The 23,573-nt window shown below is 57.9% G+C and overlaps 1 protein-coding gene across 2 annotated transcripts; it reads right to left on the minus strand.

The window, feature by feature from the left end:
• Positions 1-373: 373 nt before the first annotated feature.
• TMOD4 (tropomodulin 4) lies at positions 374-23,159 on the minus strand. Of its 2 annotated transcripts, none has more exons than XM_008170344.4 (10): positions 22,969-23,159; positions 16,188-16,363; positions 15,584-15,740; positions 10,919-11,041; positions 8,279-8,368; positions 7,675-7,805; positions 4,477-4,584; positions 3,474-3,617; positions 1,520-1,664; positions 374-676 (listed from the first exon to the last, which is right to left on the minus strand). In XM_008170344.4, the coding sequence occupies exons 2-10, from the start codon at positions 16,308-16,310 to the stop codon at positions 654-656; spliced, it is 1,044 nt and encodes a 347-aa protein (XP_008168566.1). In that variant the 5' UTR covers positions 16,311-16,363; positions 22,969-23,159; the 3' UTR covers positions 374-653. The 2 variants fall into 2 exon arrangements, with proteins under 2 accessions (XP_008168566.1, XP_023962799.1); XM_024107031.3 differs by lacking the exon at positions 22,969-23,159 and adding an exon at positions 21,504-21,700.
• Between the last annotated feature and the right edge of the window lie 414 nt (positions 23,160-23,573).

Below are 23,573 nucleotides of genomic sequence, written 5' to 3' on the forward strand. Positions count from 1 at the left end.
GCTGTAAGGAATGTAAGGGCTGGAGGCTGTGGGGGAGGGGGGGGCTGCAGGGGGTTGAGGGGTGGGGAGGGGGGGCTCCAGGGGCAAAGGAGGGAGGCGCAGGCGGTGGGGGCGAATCCAGGAGCAGGGGGCCACTCTCCGGAGTGGGGAGCTGGGGGACTAGTGGGCAAATGGACTGATCTGTGGCTTGGCCAGCTCAGCTCTGTTGGCCCCGCAGGGCAGGGGTTGGCCCTGCTGCAGCCCGGGGTGCGGGAGGGGGAGGAAGTGCCCTTTCTCTGAAGCAGCTGGGACTGGCCCCTGAGAGGAGGAGGCTCCCGGCCCTACGTTGTGCTGGTCCCTGGCCCCCCACCCCAGTGCCCGAGCGTAGGCCCTCTGTCCGCATGGTGATCCCTTTATTTACAGTGAGAACCAAAATACTCGCTTCAGTTCTCTTCCTAGGAACGAGTAACCTGAGCCGGGGACTCCAAGTGCTAGATGGGGCGGGAGAGGGGCGGGGGGCCGACAGCTGAGGGCCGGCTCCAGGAAATCTACAAAAAGAACAAAACGCTCCGCTTTGCTTTGCGCTGGAGGCAGCACCCTGGCCGCGGGGCACCATGGCTTCGAGGCACGGAGAGGCGTTAAAGACACGGGCTGGCTTGCGGCGGCGCCGGGCATTATGTCTTCCTCTGCTTGCGACCTGTGGGGCAGACACAGCAAGGGGGTCAGTGGGGCAGAGCTGAGCCCAGAGGCCCCCTCCCCACCCTCTGTAAATCGACCAGTACCAACCTCCCTGAACCTTCTCCCCCGTCCCCAGATCTAGCTCCGGCCCATCCCGGAGACGAACAGGAAGTGAAGAGGCTGACATCCATCAGGAACGGGCAATCCAGTGGGATGGTCTGTGGGGGTGTTACCACTCCCGGGGTCTTAATCCCCCTCCTTAGAATCATAGAACATCAGGGTTGGAAGGGACCTCAGGAGGTCATCTAGTCCAACCCGCTGCTCAAAGCAGGACCAATCCCCAGACCCCTAAATGGCCCCCTCAAGGATTGAACTCTCAACCCTGGGTTTAGCAGGCCAATGCTCAAACCTGTCCTGGGTGAAGTCCAGGGCCCGCTCTCCCATTCTGACCTCTCACACTCCCACTGCAGGTTCAGCCGGCTGGAGGAGCCTTCGCTTCCTGTCCTAACCAGCAGCACATGGAATGACACCGGGGTCTGGGAATTGACTCATAAACCACCACATCCAAATGCACAGGTCTCGGTTGCTTAAGCTAAAGAACCGGGACCATTAACGCCACCCTCGGACCGGCTCTGTCTGGTCTAGCCGCTAGAGGGGAGCAGCATCCTACAGTCGCCCCAGAGCAGAGCGCACCAGACCTCAGGCCGTCCGCAGAGCCGCATCAATGGGGGTAAATCTGGGGCGAGGGGACCTGTTGTAAATCCAAGGGGGCTCGGGCTCCCGGAGCCGCTGCAGTGGGGCCGGGGAGGGGGTCGAGCCGTCGGTCTGTCCCCTCCCCACCCTTCCCCAACCTGCTACTTACGGAGCTCGTTGTTCTTGCTGATGGCAATGGAGGCTCTGGCCCTTGGTCCCTGCTGCGTGAAGTGGTACCCGAAGCGGATGATGGAGGGGCACTTCTCCAGCATGGCGGCCATCTCCATCTCCACCGAGTCCCCCAGCCGCTGAGACTGTGGGGGGAGCAACGGCAGCCTCGGTGGGTACCACCGCCCGGCCGAGCTTAGCCCCAGGGGCGGGGAGCTCTGCTCCCACCTTCCCCCAGGCTGCCCACCAGCCTCCCCAGCCTCCCAACTGGCCTGCCCGACACGGGCTGCACCAGCCCTGGTGTGGGGCATGGCCCTGGGAACCTGATTGCAGGCCTGGGTAGCCTTGGAAACAACCCCCCCCCCCCCCCCCGCCCTGCCGTCCATAGCCCCCAGGGCCCAGCCGGCCCTTGGTCTTTCCGCAGAGACTGTCAGGCGGCTGGGAGCTGGCCTGACAGCCGCCAGACTCATCTCACACCAGCTGCTGGGGGGTGACTACAAAGCAAGGCCGGCCCCTAGGGTGAGAGGCCTCGTCTCCTGTTACTCACCCCCGGGAAACCGGGGATTGTTATGGACGGACACCGGCCTCCGGGAGACCTTGTCAGTAAACTGGAGGCTGCATTTCAGGCTCAGGCGGTGCTTAGGGTCCCGCCAGGCGGGCGCCCAGGCCTCCAGGACACGTCCCAGCCTCGGCACCTGTGCTAGCCCGGGACCTGCGCCTGGACTGGCTCCCTGGTCTCTCGCAGAGGGGGCCCGAGGATGGTAACCTGGAGCAAAAGGCTCAAGCCATTGTTTCTCTCTCTCTGTGTGCAGGGAAGGCTGAGCAGTTGTCAGGCCGGGTCCCTTGCCCGTGGGGTTCGGAGCCAGGAGCAGCTTTGGGCAGGGCAGGGCAGCGCTCGCGTGGCGGCACGACACCGGGGCAGGCGAGGTGAGCAGAACCATCCATCCTGCCGAGCTCCCTGCCGCTGGGATCTAACTGGGTCGGGGTTCGCCAGGGCCGGTGGCCCAGCGTGGGGCCCACCCCAGGCCTGACAGCTCTGGGCAGATGGCTGGTTGGTCCCAATCCTCCACCGATCCCTCGCTCTGGATCCAGATACCCGGCCCAAGCATCTGGCTGTCCTGAGTAACCGAGGCCTATTGGAGTCACCCAAAGCCTTTCCATTCACTTCATGGGGCCTCTCCTTACCCCACCCACAGCCCATGGCTGCAAGGCGCTGCGCCCCCTGCTTCATGTACACACGGGATGCAGTGCGAGCTCCACCCCTCCCCAGATCAGGCCCTTGCCAGCTAATTAATAATTAGCCTCTGTCTACAAATGTGACCCCTCGTAACTCCCAGACAGATAAGGGAGTGTTAGAACAATACCTGGCCCTTGGCTAGGGAAAGTGGTCAACGCCCCTTACAAACCTGGGTTGCATTATCCCTGTTTTACCTGGGGGAAACTGAGGCAAAGAATGGCCAGCTTCCTTGTCACAGGGTGACTGGATCCTTTAAGGAGAAATGGGGCCAGCCCTGGCTGTGTCATAATTAGCAGCCTCCTAGCCTGAGGGGGCAGGACTAACTAAACACCTGGACCTCATAAAAACTTGGGTGAGGGGAAACTGAGGCAGGGATGCTGCAGAGCCATCCCAGGCCACAAGGGGGCACTCAGAGGCACCCACCCTGTCATACTTTTATTAGAATCAATTGCCAAATTCCCGCTGACGTCAATGGGGCCAGGATTTGAAACCCCATATGCCCACAGAAGCTGAGCTGGGATTAATACTGAGGGGTTTCCAGCACACAGGTCGGTCTCCCAGCCACCGACGACATCCAACGTCCGTTCGCCCCACCTCTCGCTTCCCGCCCACCCGTCAGATGACGCCTGGGCTCGCTTGCCCTTCCGGTGCCACGCTCCCACCAAGCCGCGTCTCGCACCCCGGCCCGGTGCTCTCTGGCAGCTGGGCACAGCCGTACCTGGTTGTCCACCTTGAGCTCGGCCAGCGCGGTGTTCTGCTGCACGCCCTTGATGACAGCCATCATCCCAGCACTGGTGATGAAATTGGATTCGATGTTGAGGCTCTCAAGAGTCTTGTTCTCCTTCAGCATCTCAGCCACGGCCTGTGGGAGTCCCAGACCAGAGTCAGTCGCATCGACCTCTCACAGCCTGCAAGCAGGGTTTGCTGTGGTGACATCCTCCCCACGCGGCCCCTCGTACAGAACACGAAGCTAAAAGTTCGCTGGCCAGGGCCCTACGCACTGGACCACACTGGGATCGCTAGTGGTAGCTAATGATAATTGTTCCTCAGCTGTAGCTTGTCTTCTAGTCTGGTTCTTACATGGCCTAGTCACCTGGGCTCCCTCCAGAGAGTGCGTTAAGCGTCATGCCTCACATCTGTCCCGAGTGGTTCTTTGCTTGACAAGCTGAGGGGCCGTGACTGAAGACTCCATTCAGCAGAGCACCGAAGCCCAAGCATAAGCCCCCCCTGATTGTGTCTACGCTGCGACAGGGAGGCGACGTACCTGAGATCTAGCTAGATCAAAGCTAGCCCAAGTCAAAACAGCAGGGAAGCTGCTTGGGCTAGACCTGCCCACCCAGGCCCCTGGGGATGTGCACAAGCAGCTAGCCCCTGCCACCGCCTGGGTTGCTGGAGCGTCACCGTTTTGTTACTTGAGCTCGCTAGATCAACCGGGCACGGGGCACATCTACACATGCTGAAGTCACACCTCCAGACTGCAGTATAGATGTATCCACTGAGCTCAACGGGACTTACGCCGGTGTTTAAGGGCTTGGCTGAATCCAGCTGGGGCTTAAGTCTCCAGCCAGGGAAAATTCTCCCCGTCGGGGAAGCTGTTTCCCTCTGGGAGAGTCAGACTCCCCGGCGATTCCAGTGCCAGCTACGGCTTGTCAAAGCTTGGGGAGGAACGGCAAACGGAGACGCTCCAAGCGGCTCCGTCTGTCGGGAGCTGCAGGGCTTACCTTGGCCACGGGGTCATTGCTCCGAGTCGCCACCAAGCTCAGCTTCTTCACGTGGGTGTTGGTTTTCATGGCTTCACAGATTTCCTTCAGTTTTGGGATGGGAATGTCCTGCAGGAGGAGAGAGTGAGAAAACGGAAGCCTTCACGGGTTTGTCTCGCATCACAATGGAGGGATGGACAGAGGGATGAGGTAGGTGGGTGGGTTGATAGGATGGGGGACGGAGGGATGAGGTGGATGAGATAGATGGATGGGTGGATGGAGGGAGGGAGGGATAGGGTGGGGTGGATAAGGTAGAGAGATGGATCAATGGGGTAGATGGACAAGGGGATGGAGGAATAGATGGATGGATGGATCAAAGCGGTAGATAGATGATGAAGTAGATGGATGGATCCAAGGGTGTGATGTTGTATGGAATCTGGGGGACACTTTAGGATATTATGAATATCAATATTGTAAAATTGTAATGAGTTATGCCAGATATGCAGATATGTCAGGTATAACTTGCCAGATGCGATCATCTTGTTTCTGTTTGTATCATCTTTGTATTATGAGTTATAGATATGTAGGTATGTCTGTATTTCAGATTTGCGCTATGCTTCCTCCGGGTGACACCCCCAGACAGTTTGGCATCAGCACTGGCTAGCCTGCTTGATGGATCATTAAGGACCATCAGCTATACAACTGACCCATTGAGAGAAGGCAGAGGATACACCTTATCACTCAGCACGGAAGGCATGGGCATGCTTGTGGACAGAAAAGGCTTCCAAGCCATGTGTTGGAAACAAAGGAAGCACAGGCCGTATGGCAAAAGACTATCAAAGGCAGCTGCATCTTCTCCATTTTGTCTTCATTCCTGCTTCTTACCTCTGGAGGAACCTTTCTATAAAGGAAGCTCTGACAACGTACTGAATGACCCATCCCAGCTGTGGGTGTGTTCCAGAGGGACTTTCAAGCCAGCAAACTCACCAATACTGCTAGGAACCTGATATATCAGGAGTTCTCAAACTGGGGATTGGGACCCCTCAGGGGGTCACAAGGTTATTTCATGGGGGGTCGCGAGCTGTCAGCCTCCACCCCAAACCCTGCTTTGCCTCCAGCATTTATAATGGTGTTAAATATATAAAAAAATGTTTTTAATTTATAAGGGGGTGTCGCACTCAGAGGTTTGCTAAGTGAAAGGGGTCACCAGTACAAACGTTTGAGAACTACTGTGATATATGGACTTTGAAGTCTTTGTATGTATGTGACTGTTTTACCATTTAACATCTCTCTTCTTGTTCTTTCTTTTTCTTTATAATACACCTTTAGTTTTAGATACTAAAGGATTGGCCGGCAGCATGGTATTTTGGGTAAGATCCAAACCTATACTGACCTGGTCAAGTGGCTGACCCTTTGGGCTCAGAAGAACATTTTGTACTGGTGAGCAGAGTTTTTAAATAACTTCTCACTGTACTGGACCCAGAGAACTGGAATGCAATAAAGGTGGCTGGGTGATTCCTTTTTTTGCTTCTTGATAACCAGTGTGGGGGATCAGAAGCACAGTCTGTGACTGGTTGGGGAGTTTAACTTCAGTGTTACCCACCAGTCTTGGAAGTATCTGCTCTCCCTTTTGCAGCCAGCCCTGACCTTGGCATTTCCAGAGAGGGCGGCCCCAGGCAACCTGGGTCACAAAGGGGTAGATAGATGATGGAGTAGATGGATGGATCAAAGTAGTACACAGGTAGATAGATGTAGATGGATCAAGGAATGGATGGAAGGAAGGGCTAAACAGATGGAGGCAAATGGATATCAGGTGCGTGGATCGAAGGGGTAAATAGGTGGAGGGAGGTGGATATTGGGTGGGTGGAATGAAGGGGTAGATAGATGGAGGGAGGTGGATATCAGGTGGGCGGATCGAAGGGGTAGATAGATGGAGGGAGGTGGATATCGGGTGTGTGGAATGAAGGGGTAGATAGATGGAGGGAGGTGGATATCAGGTGGGCGGATCGAAGGGGTAGATAGATGGAGGGAGGTGGATATCGGGTGGGTGGAATGAAGGGGTAGATAGATGGAGGGCGGTGGATATCAGGTGTGTGGAATGAAGGGGTAGATAGATGGAGGGAGGTGGATATCGGGTGTGTGGAATGAAGGGGTAGATAGATGGAGGGAGGTGGATATCGGGTGGGTGGAATGAAGGGGTAGATAGATGGAGGGAGGTGGATATCAGGTGGGCGGATCGAAGGGGTAGATAGATGGAGGGAGGTGGATATCGGGTGGGTGGAATGAAGGGGTAGATAGATGGAGGGAGGTGGATATCAGGTGTGTGGAATGAAGGGGTAGATAGATGGAGGGAGGTGGATATCAGGTGGGCGGATCGAAGGGGTAGATAGATGGAGGGAGGTGGATATCAGGTGGGCGGATCGAAGGGGTAGATAGATGGAGGGAGGTGGATATCAGGTGGGCGGATCGAAGGGGTAGATAGATGGAGGGAGGTGGATATCGGGTGGGTGGAAGGAAGGGGTAGATAGATGGAGGGAGGTGGATATCAGGTGGGCGGATCGAAGGGGTAGATAGATGGAGGGAGGTGGATATCGGGTGGGTGGAAGGAAGGGGTAGATAGATGGAGGGAGGTGGATATCAGGTGGGCGGATCGAAGGGGTAGATAGATGGAGGGAGGTGGATATCGGGTGGGTGGAATGAAGGGGTAGATAGATGGAGGGAGGTGGATATCCGGTGTGTGGAATGAAGGGGTAGATAGATGGAGGGAGGTGGATATCAGGTGGGCGGATCGAAGGGGTAGATAGATGGAGGGAGGTGGATATCGGGTGGGTGGAATGAAGGGGTAGATAGATGGAGGGAGGTGGATATCAGGTGGGCGGATCGAAGGGGTAGATAGATGGAGGGAGGTGGATATCGGGTGGGTGGAAGGAAGGGGTAGATAGATGGAGGGAGGTGGATATCGGGTGGGTGGAAGGAAGGGGTAGATAGATGGAGGGAGGTGGATATCGGGTGTGTGGAATGAAGGGATAGATAGATGGAGGGAGGTGGATATCTATTCCTCAAGGGGTTGAGGTCCTGGCCCCAATGCATCAATGGCCCCACTATGATTGACATCAGTGGGACCAGGATTTCACCCCAGGGCTTTGACCAGTCAGATGCCCCCACAGCTCGGGGCTCCCACCCTCTCCCATGCCCCTTGCTACCCTGGGGGAAGCTGACCTTGATATTGTTCAGGTTGACCTCCTCCAGGTCCTTGTCGTTGCTCTGGATTTTTTTGAGGGTCTCCTCCACGTTGGTGGGGTTCGGCGGCTCGTCTGGGACTGGTTTGTACCTATCCGGCTTTACCACGCCTGGTGGGAAACACACACGCACCACCAGGTCGGCAGGTGGAGATTTGCCAACCCAACCCTCTCACGTTCCACCAGGCCCGAACCTCAGCTGGCATCACCCGGCCTCGGAGCCAGGGGAACGCCGCCGATCAGCTGAAGATGCTTCGCTGTGGCTACTCCTGATTTACATCAGGGTAAATGCTGGGAAAATTTGTCCCCCTCTGTTTCCTGACACCTCCTGCCCTGTGTTACTCATAACGATCCAAACAGAGAGGAATTTATAAACCCTATTTCGTTCTCATCCCAGATCTGCTGGTTTCACAGCCCGCGGTTCCTGAGAGCAGGTTCACAGCCCCGCAGGGGAGACAATCCAGACCTAGGGACCCAGACCTGGTGCTCTCCGACAGACTGAGCAACCCCACCGGAGTCAGCTGGCGCGTGGGATGAGCGCAATCCCCGCCCTCCCATCCCGCAGGCCGGTGGAGCTCACTCACTGTTGATGCCTTCGGTGCTGGTGATGTTGCCGCTGCAGATGGCTTCGTAGTACTGCTTGTTGCTCATCAGGGTGTACATCCCCAGAATGGCTGTTGGGGAGGGAACAGCAAACAGGCCGCGGGGTTTAATAGCAAAGACCGAGAGTTTGAGCTGCAGAGGTACGGGATGGGAGTCGCTGCAGCTCTCTGCTTTCCTGGGCTCACCCTGCACCTGCCTGGCAGAAGGGAACTGCCCAATTTCACTAAGAACATAAGAACGGCCGTACTGGGTCAGGCCAAAGGTCCATTTAGCCCAGTATCCTGTCTACCGACAGTGGCCAATGCCAGATGCCCCAGAGGGAGTGAACCTAACAGGTAATGATCAAGTGATCTCTCTCCTGCTGTCCATCACCACCCTCCGACAAACAGAGGCTAGGGACACCATTCCTTACCCATCCTGGCTAATAGCCATTAATGGACTTAACCTCCATGAATTTATCCAGTTCTCTTTTAAACCCTGTTATAGTCCTAGTCTTCACAACCTCCTCATGTGAGGAGTTCCACCAGTTGACTGTGCGCTGCGTGAAGAAGAACTTCCTTTTATTTGTTTTAAACCTGCTGCCTATTAATTTCATTTGGTGGCCCCTAGTTCTTGTATTATGGGAATACAATAAACTGCACTAAAGTGACAGTCGGAGTGTTGCTGTTTGCTGTTAAACAGCTACCACCTTGCACCCCAGAGGTGGCTGCAGCTCAGCAAAGAGGAAGGGATCCCTGTACAAGCAGCTTCCACATTCCACGCCAGAAGGTGCTGTGTCTCATGAGAGAGTGCTCCCTGTCTAAAATCTTCCACCCCAGTGATGGCAGCATGCACATAGTGGGTGACGATGCCTTTTATAAATAGCTGCCGTGTTCCGCCCCAGAGGTGGCTGCATGTCAGTGGGTGGGCAAGCAATTCCTGTACATGCAGGGCTCACAAGGTGCCCCCTGACCCTGGGGATTGACGGCACTTCTCTATTACCGTGGCAGGCCACAGGGCAGCCCAGCGGCCGCACTCACACCCCGACCGCGGCTGGCTGCGGGAGGCCATAGGAAAAGCCCCTAAATGTAATCTCTCACCACATGCCCCACGTATTTTTATTGGCCTAGCATCTCCCCGGCGGGTGTAAGCGGATAGCCCTGGAGCCTGCCTTTCTCGTTTTAGCCACCCGCTGGCTCCCGGCCAGCTCGCTCGCTGCTGAGCTCTGGGAATCCGAGCTCATCATGGCTTGTATGGGCAGGAGCAGTGACATCTCTGAGGCGGCGTGGGGGCAGGGAACCAAAGCTGGGTCCCGGAGCTCGAGCAGGCCGGGCTTTGTGCTCGCTTTACCCCCTTGTCCCTCGACGCCCTCCCACCCCCACCCGGGGAGCTAAGAGGGCTGCTATGTATCGGTGCCAGGCTACAAGCCAGCCTGCATGTACTGGAGCCGCAGGGAGCCCCTTAAAGAAGGCGGGGGCACAAACATCCAGGAGTATTATGCACACGCCAGGCCACGCGTGCACATGTGCTCACACCTACGTGGATTCACATAGGTGCATGTGTTCGCACAGGGGCATACAACCATGCAGGTACAACCATCTACATGTACGCATGCATACACCAGGCCACGAATGGGTCCACACGCGCACATAAGCTCGTACATGCATGTATTCGCACAGGGGCATACAACCACGCAGACACACGGGTATATGTATGCACATAGGCACAGGGACAGGCATCACACAGCGCATGGGCTCACACGGGGGGCACGCAAACACGGGGGGCCTATCCACACCCCCCCAGACGCATGCATACACTCACACGCGTGCATTCACACAGGGACGTGCATACAACACGCACAAACCCCCCTCTGCCTGCACGCACACGCCGAGCTCCCCGGGCATGCTCCGTCTGCACAAGACTGCCCTGTCTGGGCAGGCATTTTCACACACCGCAGACCCCAAACCGCAACATAGTCCCCTGCCACTAGCCCCACGGCAGTTACATGCCACACTCGCTAGTTACAGGAGCTCTGAGGGGTCAAATCCAGCCCCGGCATAGGTGGCAAGATGCCCGTTGATTTCAGCGGGAGCTGTGCCCACGGGCCTGTCATTTGCTCCCCCTGACCGATCCCACACCCTGCGTCCCCACAGGGATGTTTTAGGGCAGCTGGCCCCAGCTCTAAGGCCCGAGGTTGTTCCTGGTACCCACCCCGGCTCCCCATGATGACGTCCAGGCCCCCTGTGGGGTAGGGAGGACCTGTTCCCTGCTCTCAGCATCTCCCACCCCCTTGAGCGGTCACACATGGCAGATGATGAGCCTGCTACAGCCTTGGCCAACAGCCTCACCTTTCGGCTCCTACCACAGAGCTGGTGCTTCATGTTCCAGAGGTCTCTGGGCGGCTGAGCATCTCACTAGCTCCATCTGAATCCCACCCCCGGTGCCAGGACCCGGCCAACCTTAGCTCAGCCCCAGTCACAACACACCCACCCCGGAAATGCCAGCCGCCCAGCTGCAGCGACGTCTAGCCAGGGCCCCGGGCATTCACCACTAGCACGCAGGCAGGGCACTGCTGCCTCCCACACCGCCGTGGCCCCAAAGCAGACGGGGTTTGCTGCCCTCGAGGGCCCCAAGCCCTTCACCTGCAATGTCGCACATCTCTGCATCAGTGGCGTTGGCCAGGGCTTCCTCCAGCTCGGGTTCCAGAGTGATCTGCTCCTCCTTGGGGATCTCCCGCTGGGGGTTCTTTGGGATAAAGGGTTTCCCTGCAGAGAGACAGACTGGGGTTAGCGTCTGGGCTGGAGAGCAGCGAAGGTTAGAACCGTAACATAGCGGCGTATGCGCTCAACTGCCCTCTGCTGCATGGAATCAGGCATGTGTGTCATATGCCCTATACTGCCAGCAGCCAGTGGAGATTCTTCTGCAGCTCACGTGGCAGGAGCCTAGACTTTTGGAGTAGGAAGATGTGTTTTCTATTCCCCCTGCCACCACGAGGTTATAAGTAGCAGCCTGTTGATGCCAGGTAGCCATCGACTGGTGACGGCATCTTCGATTCCCACAGTGCCTTCTGCCCTGGAGTGCTTGCTTCCCCCAGCGCCAGAGCAGGAATTGCCGTCCCAGATCAGACGGGTTGTCATAACTATAAAGGGAAGGGCAACAGCCCTCCTGTGTACAATACTATAAAATCCCTCCTGGCCAGAGATTCCAAAATCCTTTTACCTGTAAAGGGTTAAGAAGCTCAGGTAACCTGGCTGACACCTGACCCAAAGGACCAATAAGGGGACAAGATACTTCCAAATCTTGGTGGGGGGAAGGCTTTTGTTTGTGCTCTTTGTTTTCTTGGGAGTTCGCTCTTGGGACTAAGAGGGACCAGACATCAATCCAGGCTCTCCAAATTTTTCTGAACAAGTCTCTCATATTTCAAACTTGTAAGTACAGCCAGGCAAGGCGTGTTAGTTTTATCTTTGTTTTCTCAACTTGTAAATGTACCTTTTGCTAGGGTGTTTACCTCTGTTTGCTGTAACTTTGAACCTAAGGCTAGAGGGGATTCCTCTGGGCTCTTTAAGTTTGATTACCCTGTAAAGTTATTTTCCATCCTGATTTTACAGAGATGATTTTTACCTTTTTCTTTAATTAAAAGCCTTCTTTTTAAGAACCTGATTGATTTTCCTTGTTTTTAGATCCAAGGGGGTTGGATCTTGATCCACCAGGAGTTGGTGGGAGAAAGGAGGGGGATGGTTAATTTCTCCTTGTTTTAAGATCCAAGGGGTTTGGATCTGTATTCACCAGGGAATTGGTGAAGAGTCTCTCAAGGCTACCCAGGGAAGGGAATTAGCACATTGGGAGTGGTGGCAGCAGACCAGATCTAAGTTGGTAGTTAAGCTTAGAAGTTTTCATGCAGGCCCCCACATCTGTACCCTAAAGTTCAGAGAGGGGAAGGAGCCTTGACATGGGTGGTGCACAAATGCAGCCACCTCTGGGGCAGAACGCTGTAGCTGTTTAACAGCCACACGAGGTCAGGACAGGAAGCAAAAGAGAATCCAACTGAAAGGCCGGGGCAGCGCTGAGTGACAGAATGTAAGAGTGCGGCCGATCCTTTTGACAGCCCCGCAGGGAGTTCTGGCCTCAGCTCTGTAAAATTCCTGTGACTCATTCGCTCCAGCCCCTTCACAGCCGGGAGCATGTGCCAGCCCCCAGGGCTAGAGATTACCAGGGTGTGTATCGCAGAGTCCCAGCCCCACCACACACACACACACACAGCAAGGCGAGGGCCCCTGCCCCAAGGAGCTGCCAGTCTAAGTCGAGAGACAACAGGTGCAGACAGACAGATGGGGGAGCACCAGGGGACAGATGGTCCTGATCAGCACAGAGGTGGAGAGAAGGTAGCACCCTGGATTGAACCCGGGAAGGCTGGGATGGGTGCTAGCAGCGGCGTGAGATCCCACATCAGTTAGATCAGGACCGGCCCAATACACAGTTCTTGATGCTGCCTTCCTGTGGAATAGCCTCCGGCTAACCCACAAAGAGCTCAGTGGCCCAGCAGCTCTGGAAGACCCAAAATCCGAGGACCATGGTTGCCAGCTCCTCAGGCCCAGCGGAGCTTTCTACCATCTGTGCAGCAGTTAGGGCTTCCTCGGGGGCTGGTCCCAGACTGGGGCATGAACTCCCCCAGGACTGGCTCTTCCCAGCCTTCCATCCCTCCCGCCCCCCCCCCCGGTCTGCTTCTCTGCCCAGCCCTTCTGTAACACCACACAGCAACACCACCAAAACACTCCCCCTGGCGAGAGAACAAGCCACTTGTGGCAGGGGTCAGTCATGTGGCTTAATGCACGCCTGGAAGGTGCTCGCAGGCCACGGTCACGGGGCGGGATGGGAAACTGCATAGACTAGGAGGTCCTGCACTGGACAGGGGCCAGAGGAAGGTTGGGGGAGATGGAGCAGAGCAAAGTGCTTTTCTGATGTGACCAACCAGCCTGGAAGCGCCTCGGGGCTCTTAGCTTCAGGGGAAACCAGCCACTGTCAGACACCTGATTTTCAGGATGCTGCAGTAGCAACGGCTCCAGGCACCTCCTGCCTAGCTGGGGCACTGGGGGCAGTGTCACCCTGGCCTGGGTTTCATTTCACGGGTGCATCGTGCCGGGTTCTGATGCCGCACGTCCCTCCAGGGCGGCACAGAGCCCACCACAAGAGACGCTGTGTAGCTGACTAGCTGGCCCGGTTCCCTGGGCTCGCAGCCTAGCAGTGCCAGCACCTGCTTGTGATCATGCATCGGAGGGGAAGCGGGGAGTTCATGGGCCATCAGGTGGCCAGGGGCTATGGACAGGACATGTGGAGCCCATGCACTGGGGCCGATCCCAGTCACTCTGCGCCTGCGCTTGGAGCAGGATTGGGGTGCGGGGTGGCCTTTGCTCTCCCTGGATTCTGGGTTGTTGCCGGGCCCTGCCTGGCACCCAGGGTAAGGTGGAGCAGCCCGGGGTCCCAGTGGGCCCTGGGGAGAAAAGAATAGGCACAGTGCAGTGCAACACGCCCGCCCTACCCTGTATGGACCCTGGGGAGCAGAGAATGGCCACAGCACAGGGTGCTACAGCCACAGCCCCGATCCACCCCCTGCAACGGGGGTAGGAGCAGGGTGGGCACAGGGCTGGGGAGGCCCCGGCACAGGGAGGATTTTCAGGGGCACCGTTTCCAACCACACCCAGGCCAGAGCAGCACAGAGGGGCGTGAACGCACTAGAACCAGGCCTGCTGCCTCCACCTGCGTCACGGGGGTTCCACAGTGAGCAGCTCCTGTCCTGCCAGCGGAGCGAGGCAGGAGGATCCCCTCCCCGCGGGGTGCCGTCGGAGAGCTCTGCTTCCCAGCCGCCCCCCAGCTCAGCCTGACGCTCCCAGCGACTCCAGCTCCCTCGCAGCCAGAGGCAGATTTAGAGCTCAGCCGTGCTCGGGAGCCAGGCAGGCGACCCGGCATCTCCCAAGGACTCTGTCTCTGACCCAGGGCCCTGCCTTGATGTTCCAGGGCCCCGGGTGGATCTTTTAGCGCCACGATCTCCGTGGGGTCAGGAGGATTTTCATTATAATTTGTCCAATGTGGCAGAAGACGTCCCCTGATTGGCAGCCCTCGGCATTCACCGGATGGGCAGAGCCCAGACTTAGTTTCCTCCTACGCTGCCCCCCGTGGGGACCCCTCTGGGGCCAGAGAACAGCTCAGCCTCTGTGGCCCATTCCCTCCTGGGCCTCCCTGGTGAGTCTCCCAGGTGTTGGGGTCACCAGGTGGACCCCAGGCCCCGCGGATGGGGCAGGGGAGTCACTTCCGGCCCCGGCCACCCTTCGAGCCGAAATGGAAGCCGGTTGCCACAGGAGGCCGTTGGGCTGGGGCCATGGTGACGCCGGGGAATGGACCCTGAGGTGCGCAGCACTGTGGGGGGGCGGCTCAGGGGAAGGAGCCTCACAGGAGGGGTCCCCAGTCAGAGAATAGATCATTGGCCCTTTAGGGCGGCATCCAGAGACCCCAGCTGAGATTGGGGCCCTGCACAGACCCAGAGTGGGAAGCACTCCCTGCCCTGAAGATCCCAGTCTCAATAGACAAGAAAGACTTGGGAGACAAGGGAAACTGAGGCACGGAGCAGGAAAGGGACTTGCCCAAGATCCCCCCGTAGGCCAGTGGGAATAGAACACAGGTATCCTGAGGCCCAGCGTGGTGCCCACTAGCCCTTGCTGCCTCCCCAGAACCTCAGCAGCTCTGCCCTTGCCCCTGCCCCAAGGAGCTGGCCCCGCCAGTCGCTGCTGGCTCCCTGGGGTTATGGGGAGAGGAGTGGCCAGGCCAAGGTGTGGGTTCCGGGGCCAGGAGCTGCAGTGCCTGGGCTGGTGGGACCCCAGCTTGGATCGGACGGGACAGCCAATCAGCTCACCAAGATATTTTGGAGCAGCCGCAGCTCCTGGGCTGAGCTACGTATAATCCTTTCCGTCCTGGCCCTGCAGCCCAGCACCTGGGCAGACACTCGGCCAGCAGCACTCAAGGACAGCCCTGCCCACCCCTCAAAGGCCAAGGCAGGGCCCCCAATAGGCCCTGGGCCATTCTCCCTGGCCTGGTCCGCCTGACCCGCCACTGCTTGGCCACCCAGAGACACAGGAGGGGGTGTCCCTCCAGGTGCTGCCCCTGCTCTGATGGGGGGCAGCTTGGGCTGTAAGCCCGTCTCCCCCAATCAAGGGGGGCGATCAGGCAAGTGCAAGAGACTGTACCATTTGTGCCAGTGCCGGGTCAGGCTGAGCCAAGCCCCCGTGCACACCCCCGCACACACACTACCGTGGTACCTCTCTTCTCGCCGGTGAATGGCACCAGGTCCTCACGCTCCTTTGCCTCCAGCGCCTGCTTCTCCAGGTGCTGCATGAGGGCGTCCCGGTCCAGCGGCCCCGTCGGGCTCTTCTTGGTCTGGTCTCGCTGGCGCATCCCGGCTGGGAGCATCATGTTCTGGAAGAGGGAGGCGGGAAGGGGTCACTGGCGGGACAAGCCCCCCATAGAGATCACCGCCCCCCCCCTGCCCCTGAGGAGGGGCACAAAGCCCTTTGCAAATAGCAATGAATGAAGCCTGGCGCCTATGCCCCATGTTACAGTGGGGAAACTGAGGCACACAGCAGGGGAGTGGTTTACTCAGGAAGCTAGTGCCAGAGCTGGGAATAGAACCCAGGAGTCCTGGCTCCCAGCCCCCTGCTCTAACCACTGAACTGCACTCCCCTCCGACCCACACTGGTCTAAGTTTCGAAGAGTTTTATGACCATCATGGCTATAGGTGAGAGCCAGGGTCAGAGGTGGGGTGGGGACGGGATTGAGGCTTTGAAGCCTGGAGCGCAGAGGTCAGCAACTGCCCCCAAGCCGCAGCGTCACCCCCTTCCTGTGCCAGCCCGGGGGCAGCCTCACCTCGGGATCCATCTCCTGCAGCTCTAGGTCGAGCTGGTCCAGCTCCTCGGGGGAAAGTTCCCTCAGGAGCTTCTCCTCGTCGATGTCCCGGTACTTCTCCAGCTCCATCCGGTAGGACGTCATGGTTCAGCAGCGTCGGAGGCAACCCCTCCGCAGCAACCAAGCAGAGACTTAGCCTGGGTGGGGACACAAGCAGATGTGGGCTCTCCCTGCAGCGGGGCATTCATAAGGTTCACCCATGGGACTCCCTGCTGCCACACAAGACCTCTGGGTCACTGCCGAGGGACAGGACTGACATTGACCTCTGGAACTGCCTGCTACAAGATATCAGTGAGATCAGCCCCAGGGATTCCCTGATGTGGGATATTAGCAAGGTTAGCCCATGGAACTCCCTGCTACCGGATATTAGCGAGGTTAGTCTGTGTAATTCCCTGCCACTCGATATTAGTGAGATTAGCCCATGGGACTCCCTGCCACTGAATATTAGTGAGACTAGACAGTGCAACTCTCTGTCATTGGCTATTAATCAGGTTAGCCCGCGGGACTGCCTGCCATTGGATATTAGTGAGATTGCTCCATGGAACTCCCAGCAACTGTATAGTTATTAGGTTAGCCTGTGGGACTCCTTGACACTGGATATTAGTGAGGTTAGCCTGTGGAACTCACTGCCGGTGGATATTATTGAATTCCCTGGCATTCCGGCAGTCTGAAGACGCTGTAGGGTCCAGAGTAGCAGTGGGCAGGAATCCAGCAGCCAGGCCCAGCCAACCTCCTGCCCCTCCCGAGGGGATGGTGCATTAACTGCCCTCATCTCCCACCCCCTCCCCAAAGCCTCAGCACAAGGGCCCCATGGCAGGAATGGTTAAATCAGCCCCTAATCTTGCCCCTCCCTGTCTCCAAACGGCTGCAGTAGCTCAGTGTCCTTATCAGAGACCCAGGACCCGTCCCAGCCCTGCAGCCATTGGCACCGGCCGATAAGGGAGCAAGTCTGAAGCAGACGCTCTGAGCAGGGTGGGAGAATGCAGAGGGTGCCCCTGGAGGGGACCAGAGAGTCCATTGGGGGCCATAGGTCCATGCTGGAAGGGATGGAGATGGAGGTGGTGCTGGGCTAAGGGTGGCAGAGGGAGGGCACCTGCACTGAGATAAGGATGGAGCTGGAGAGGGAATGGATGCCCTGGGGATGGACGGACGGGGCACAAGGGGGATGCAGGGTGTCGTGCTGGGGGTGGAGGAGGCACCAGGCGTGAGGGGGGTAGGCCAGGGATTGAAGGCGGTTGCCGGGCACAGAAGGGGCGCTGGGGGCGGAACCTAACGGGCAGATGGAGAGGTGACACAGCCAGCGTCATCCGCCCTTCGACTGATCAAAACTGCCAAGGCAGCTGCTCCAGGAATCTGCCAACCTGGCTGGACACGGGTCAGCCTGGCGCCCAATGTCATGTCCCGTGATGCTCGTTCAGAGAGCGGTGCCAGCTGGCAACTGTAGAACAGGTGGGACGGCCGCCCCATCCCATCCCGTCCCCGCTGGAGCGGGGTCTGAAACAGGGCAGAGAAACGGGCCTTAAATAAAGTCACTGAGCAAAGTGCTACACGGTGCGGTGGGTTTTCCGGGGCTATCTCGGGGCTATGACAGGGCTGATAAATCGGAGAGGGGTCAGAGAAGAGCTGCAGGGAGGATTAAAGGATTCGAAAACTCCAGGAGCTCAATCTATTTAGCTTAACCAAGAGAGGGCTAAGGTGGGACTTGATCCCAGTCTGTGAGTACCCACATGGGGAACAAGTAGGGTGACCAGACCACAGGGATGAAATATCGGGACGCGGGGGGGGGCGGAGCAAAGAAAATGGCGGCGGAGCCAAAAAAAAAAAAAAAAAAGCAGTTTCGCAGGGGCGGGGGGGGCATTAGCAGGCCCCAGCCGCGCCGGGCGCACGTGCTGCCCACCCCAGGGCAAAAGCTGGCCCCGATGCAGAAGGGGCTAGGGATAAAGAGGGCAGGGGGGGGGACAAGAAACAAAGTCCGGGGCTGGCCACGGCGCGGGCGTGCAAGGGGCCAGGGCTGGCACAGCCGAGCCACAGCAGCGGCCGGTCACCTGTGGGGCTCCAGGCTGGGCAACGGGCAGGAGCCAGGGCTTTTCCCAGCCCTGCAGAGCCTCCTGCCCCCCAGCCTGCCGTGGGCACATGCAGCGCGTCCCGCCGCCGGCAGGGAGCCCCACGCCTCTCCCGCTCGGCTGCGCTCCAGCGGCTCCTTCCCGGCGGGGCGAGCCGCTGGAGCGCAGCCAAGCAAGAGAGGCGCGGGGCTCCCTGTCAGCAGCGGGGAAGTTTATGGGGACCCCGGCTGGCCCCTCGCCCCTGTCCACCGGCCTCCCTGCCTGGGACAAGTCTCGCCCCCGCAGCCTCTCTTCGCCGCGTGTCTCCGGCGGCCCACGCTGCCCACCCGGGCCAGAGCCAGCCCCGGCTGCTGCCTCCACAGCAGCGGCCGGTCTCCTGAGGGGCTCCCCGGGGCTCCAGGCTGGGCAACGGGCAGGAGCCAGGGCTTTTCCCAGCCCTGCAGAGCCTCCCGCTCCCCAGCCCGCTGTGGGCACATGCGGCGCGTCCCGCCGCCGGCATGGGAGCCCCGCGCCTCTCTCACTCGGCTGCGCTCCAGCGGCTCCTTCCCGGCGGGGCCGCGGCAACTTTCCCTTCCCCTCCCAGGCTCCTGGTAGTTGCCCGACCCTCCTCCTAACCTCCTCCCTCCATTGAGAGATCCAATGGGGGAAGGAGGGGGCGGAGTCGGGGTTGGGGGGGCGTGAGCGCCGGAGCAGAGGGTAAATTTCCTTCTTTGTCCCGCGTCCCGACCGAACATCGGTCGGGACGCGGGACAAAGAAGGAAATATCGGGACTGTCCCGATAAAATCGGGACGTCTGGTCACCCTAGGAACAAGTATTGAATAATAGGCTCTTTACACTAGCAGAGAAAGGCCGGACACGATCCAATGGCTGGAAATTGAAACTAGCCACATTCAGACGGGAAATAACGTGCACGTTTTTAACCAGGACAGTAATTAGCCACTGGAACAATTCCCAAGGATCATGGTGGATTCTCCATCAGACACCATTTTTTAATCAAGACTGGATGTTTTTCTAACAGCTCTGCTCTGGGAATTCCTTGGGGGCAGGTCTCTGGCCTGTTACAGAGGTGGGATGATCACCACGGTCCCTTCTGGCCTTGGAATCTATGAATCTATGAACTCCAAGGGTAGACAGCCCCATAGTTTCCCGCATCAGTAAAATGGGAGGTGCTCGGAGATCCGTAGCTGGGAAGCGTCTTAAAGAGTGGTCCTGAGTCGCTTTTACCCTCAGGCATCGGTGGCGACTCCGTGGGTGCTCTGGGGCGGCAGCACCCATGGAAAAAAAACCAGTCGGTGTTCAGCACCCACGGGCAGCCCAGTGAATCAGCTCCTCCCCCACCCAGCCTTCCCACGCGCCAGTGGCCCCGCCCAATCAGCTCCTCCCCCTCCCTCCCAGTGCCTGCCGCCCACCATGATCAGCTGTTCAGCAATGTTCAGGAGGTGCTGGGGGGGGGGGGAAAGAGGAAGGGTGCGGGGCAGGAAGAGGCAGAGATGAGGTTTGGGGGAAGGGGTGGGGGCGGGAAGAGGTGGGGCGGGGGATTTGGGGAAGGGGTGGAGTGGGGACTGGGCCTGGGGCAGAGCGGTGGTCAAGCACCCTGCGGGAACTGGGGAAGTCGACACCTATGCCCTCAGCCCATTTACCCAGCTCTGGCAGTGTAAGGAGAGCGTCTACGTCACCCACTTCAAGCCCTGTGCGTTGCTGCCTGTTGCTTGTAAGCTCATTGGCACAGGGCCCAGCCCCCACGGTGATGGGCACTCTGACTACCTAAGCAGACAGGACTGGCCAGGGCATAGGGATAACGTTGAATTAGAAGGGGCCACAGGGCCACGAGGAAGGATTCTGATCTCACACCACAGTCTTCAATGCCGTTGCTCTCGATTTACCAGCATACGGGCGATCAGAACCAAGCCTACAGCCGCTAAGGCCAGACAGAGGCGCTCTGATCGGTTAGTCTGACCTCCTATCTAACACAGGTCAGAGACCGCCACCCAGGGGTACCTGCCACAGAGGGAATTATTTATATTATTACCCGTTAGCATGTTAAAGCAGCAGCAGCCAGACACCAGCTCAGGTCGAAAAAGCCTTGCTAACAGCCCCTGCGCCACGCTGCTCCCAACTCCGCCTGACCTTGCTCTGCTGAGATCACAGCGGCCAGGTGCTCACATGTAGCTGGAGCCTTACCAGGGTTAAGCTGGTTTCCGACTACAAAGCAAGGGCACAATGTCCTGGAGGGCTCTGGGAATCTGGCAATAGCCCTTTGGCCTTTCCCCAGGGCAAAACCTGACTGTCCTCTTGTTTTATTCCAAACAATTCAGTCTGCGGTTGTGCCAGCGGGCGCTGGGGTCCAGCTAGGTTTCAGAGGCTGAGTGGGACAGGCTGGGTTGGGAAGTTGGATAGGAGACCTCCGAGCGCCACCCACCCAGATCTGCAGGATGCAATGCTGGAGGATTCGATAGGTGGCGCTCTCCTTACTGGGTCAGCACAGGGCACTAGGGAGGGCTGCGTGGCAGGTGTAACACACACAAGCCCCCGTCACTAAAGATCCCCTAGTGCTTGTTAGCCCGAGTCCCAGCCAAATTCCAGCCTGGGAATTGCGATGTTGCCTACCTAATATTCCTCCTGCAGTTACGGTGCTCGGGCCCTGTCCTAAACGATTATAACAGCTGCTGCAGCCCTCCCCAGAGGTGGCCACATTTGAGCACTAGTCAAACCGACCCGTACGGGTCTGTAACATTTACCCAGCGCTCTGGGCTGCGAAGCACTGTAGGAGCATCCATGTCGTAGCCCTGTCGTGCTTTTTATATTCTTTTGGTGGGGGGAAAGCAGGCCCAGTACCCGAAACCCATCCTCCATCAGGATCATGCATGGAGCCATGATAGGAGACAAAGCTGTTTACCCGGAGGGTCAAGTTAAAGAGCAGATGTCCCAGGCAGAGAAGGCGTCTCAACGCACTAGGGAAAGATCCCTTCACCTACCTACAAGAGGAACACGTGCCCTACAGCCCAGAAAAGCAGGCACTGATCCCACATGGGCAGCCCGTCCCCTCCAACACAAGCCGGAGGTGAGAATCCAGAGCCCAACGAGCAATGGCTGAAGAGGGCAAGCCAGCCCCACGCCCCTTCAGCGAGCCGCTTAGAATATTAGCTTTGTGGTTAGATCAGCCTTGTGCCCCATGGAGAAATCTACCGCCCGGGAGCAGGGCTTCCAGCTTACCTTCCCCTGGCAGTCCAGGACGCTGCCTTTCCAGGCTGGGCGAAAGTAGCAGCAGCAGCGCAGTGCTGAGGCAAGGGATACCGCCAGCGAAGTGTGTGAGATCAGCATTTTATTATTTTAGCTCCAGCCGGGCAAAGGGGAGGGTGGGGGAGCGAGATCACATAGACAGGCTGGTTATCAATCACTCCAACTGCCCAGCCGGTTTTCCCAGAGCCCTGCAGACCCCCAGTGGTCAAATGCCAGAATTGCCACTTGAAGGGGGCAGCTCTGGGTTGCCCGTTTTGCTTTGCAGGTGGGGAGGGCATGAGATGAGGCCTTAGCAGCAGGAAGGGCTCCTGCCGATCAGAGCCAGCCACACAGGCATCCTGGCAGAGCTGAGAAGACAGGACCCCTCTCACTCCAGATCCCACGCGACCGCACTGGGAATCCTGGCTTTAGCTCGGGATCAGACACGGCCTGGATCAGACGAGGGGATGAGACAGAGCTCTGTGGGGCAGCGATCGTCTCTTTAATGTGCCCGTACCACACTGAACACAGTGGACTGCTGGTCCGTGCCTGGGGGTCCCAGCTGCTATCATAATACACCTAATAAATAACATGCAGCACCCAGCACGATGGGGTCCTGGTCCATGACTGCCCCTCCCAGCTGGTACCGTAGTACACCTAATAAAGGTCCCTTCTGGTCTGTAATCTAACTGAATTAGAGAAGAGAAACAGAAGGGAGGTGAGGGGCTGATTTATGAGGACAGCTTAATGGAGGTGTGGAGTAAGGAAAGAAGGATGAGCTTGCAGTTAAGGCCCTGGACTGGGACCCTCGAGATCTGGATTCAATTCCCAGCTCTGACTCCCCATGTTAGGGTGAGACCTTGTGCCTCAGTTTCCCTATCTGTAAAATGGGGATAATGCTAAATCCCTGGGAGGGTCAATACACGACCATAGACAAAGCATTCAGCTACTTTGGGGACGGGGCTGGATAAGACGCTAGACAGGCAGAACTAAGCTGTACCCTGTGGGCAGGGGATGGGGCGGGGATGACGATAGCCAGCTGCAAGGAGGAAGAATTGCTTGGGGAGTAACTAGGAGCGAGAGAGAGAAATTTAAGCTGAAGCTCAGGAATGGCTTGTTAACAAGCTCTCCGGTGCAGCAGACTCATCCCCCAAGGCGCGGCATCCCCAGGGCCTGAGACATTTAAAACCAGAGTGGAGTAGAGAGGGGGCAGGGATCAAGCTGGCGGTGGATATAGGCAGGAAATCGGATGGGCTGGGGCAAGTAGGGCGACTGAGGAAATCGCCTTTGGAATGGGGGGGTTCGTTTATTTCCCTTCTCTCCTTATTGAAGCAGCTGGGCTGGCGATGCTGCTTGAATAACACGCTGCTCTGGATCTCCCAGGGGTGTTACTGACAACACTTATCAGAGCCCTGCAGGCTGGCCAAGCCACACGAGCAGGAGGCAGACACCAACTAACCTGTCTGCGACACGGAACCGCTTGTACGTCGCAGCCCTGCCAAGGCTCCAGTCAGCGCCACAAGTCGGGTTTCAGCGCAAACCGCTCCTTGCGCCTCTGGCTTTTGCAATGGGAGTTTTACCCTGCCTGCAGTCTCAGCTAGAACCAACTGAACGTCACCTGGTCCCTGACGCTCTCCACTGGCACTGCCCCTGCTGTAGCTGATCAGTGAGAAGGGACGTTAGACTGCAGCAGAATCCGGCCTCTTTCACCCGCTCCTCCCCTCCCTGCAATGAGCCACACAGTGCAGACAGCGTCTGTCCTGTCATTTTATTATCTTTCTAAACGGTTAAACAGGAGGCACCATTTCCGAGCTTAAAATCCATCCTGCTCCTTACAGGATAAGTGATTCCCACCCACTGCATGCCTCTGCTAGTGCACGCTGGTTTGGCTTTTGTAGGGGCTTCTGGGAGGGTTGGGCTGTGCACAGTGGTTTGTTTTTGTAGAGTCTGCTGGGAACAGCGGGCTGGACACGCGGTTTTGTTTTTCGTAGGGTCTCCCAGGAGGGACGGGCTGTGCACGCTGGTTTGTTTTTCGTAGGGTCTCCCAGGAAGGACGGGCTGTGC

Source organism: Chrysemys picta, chromosome 20 (genome assembly GCF_011386835.1).
Source record: "Chrysemys picta bellii isolate R12L10 chromosome 20, ASM1138683v2, whole genome shotgun sequence".
NCBI lineage: Eukaryota > Metazoa > Chordata > Testudines > Emydidae > Chrysemys > Chrysemys picta.

Excerpts from the sequence above, each read along its gene's own strand:
- TMOD4 (XM_008170344.4), bottom strand. The coding sequence starts at position 16,310 with ATGACGTCCTACCGGATGGAGCTGGAGAAGTACCGGGACATCGACGAG. Across the intron at positions 7,806-8,278 it reads CAGCACCGAAGGCATCAACA|GCGTGGTAAAGCCGGATAGG; the intron begins GTGAGTGAGCTC and ends GTTTCCCACCAG. Across the intron at positions 677-1,519 it reads CAGCAAGAACAACGAGCTCC|GTCGCAAGCAGAGGAAGACA; the intron begins GTAAGTAGCAGG and ends TCTGCCCCACAG.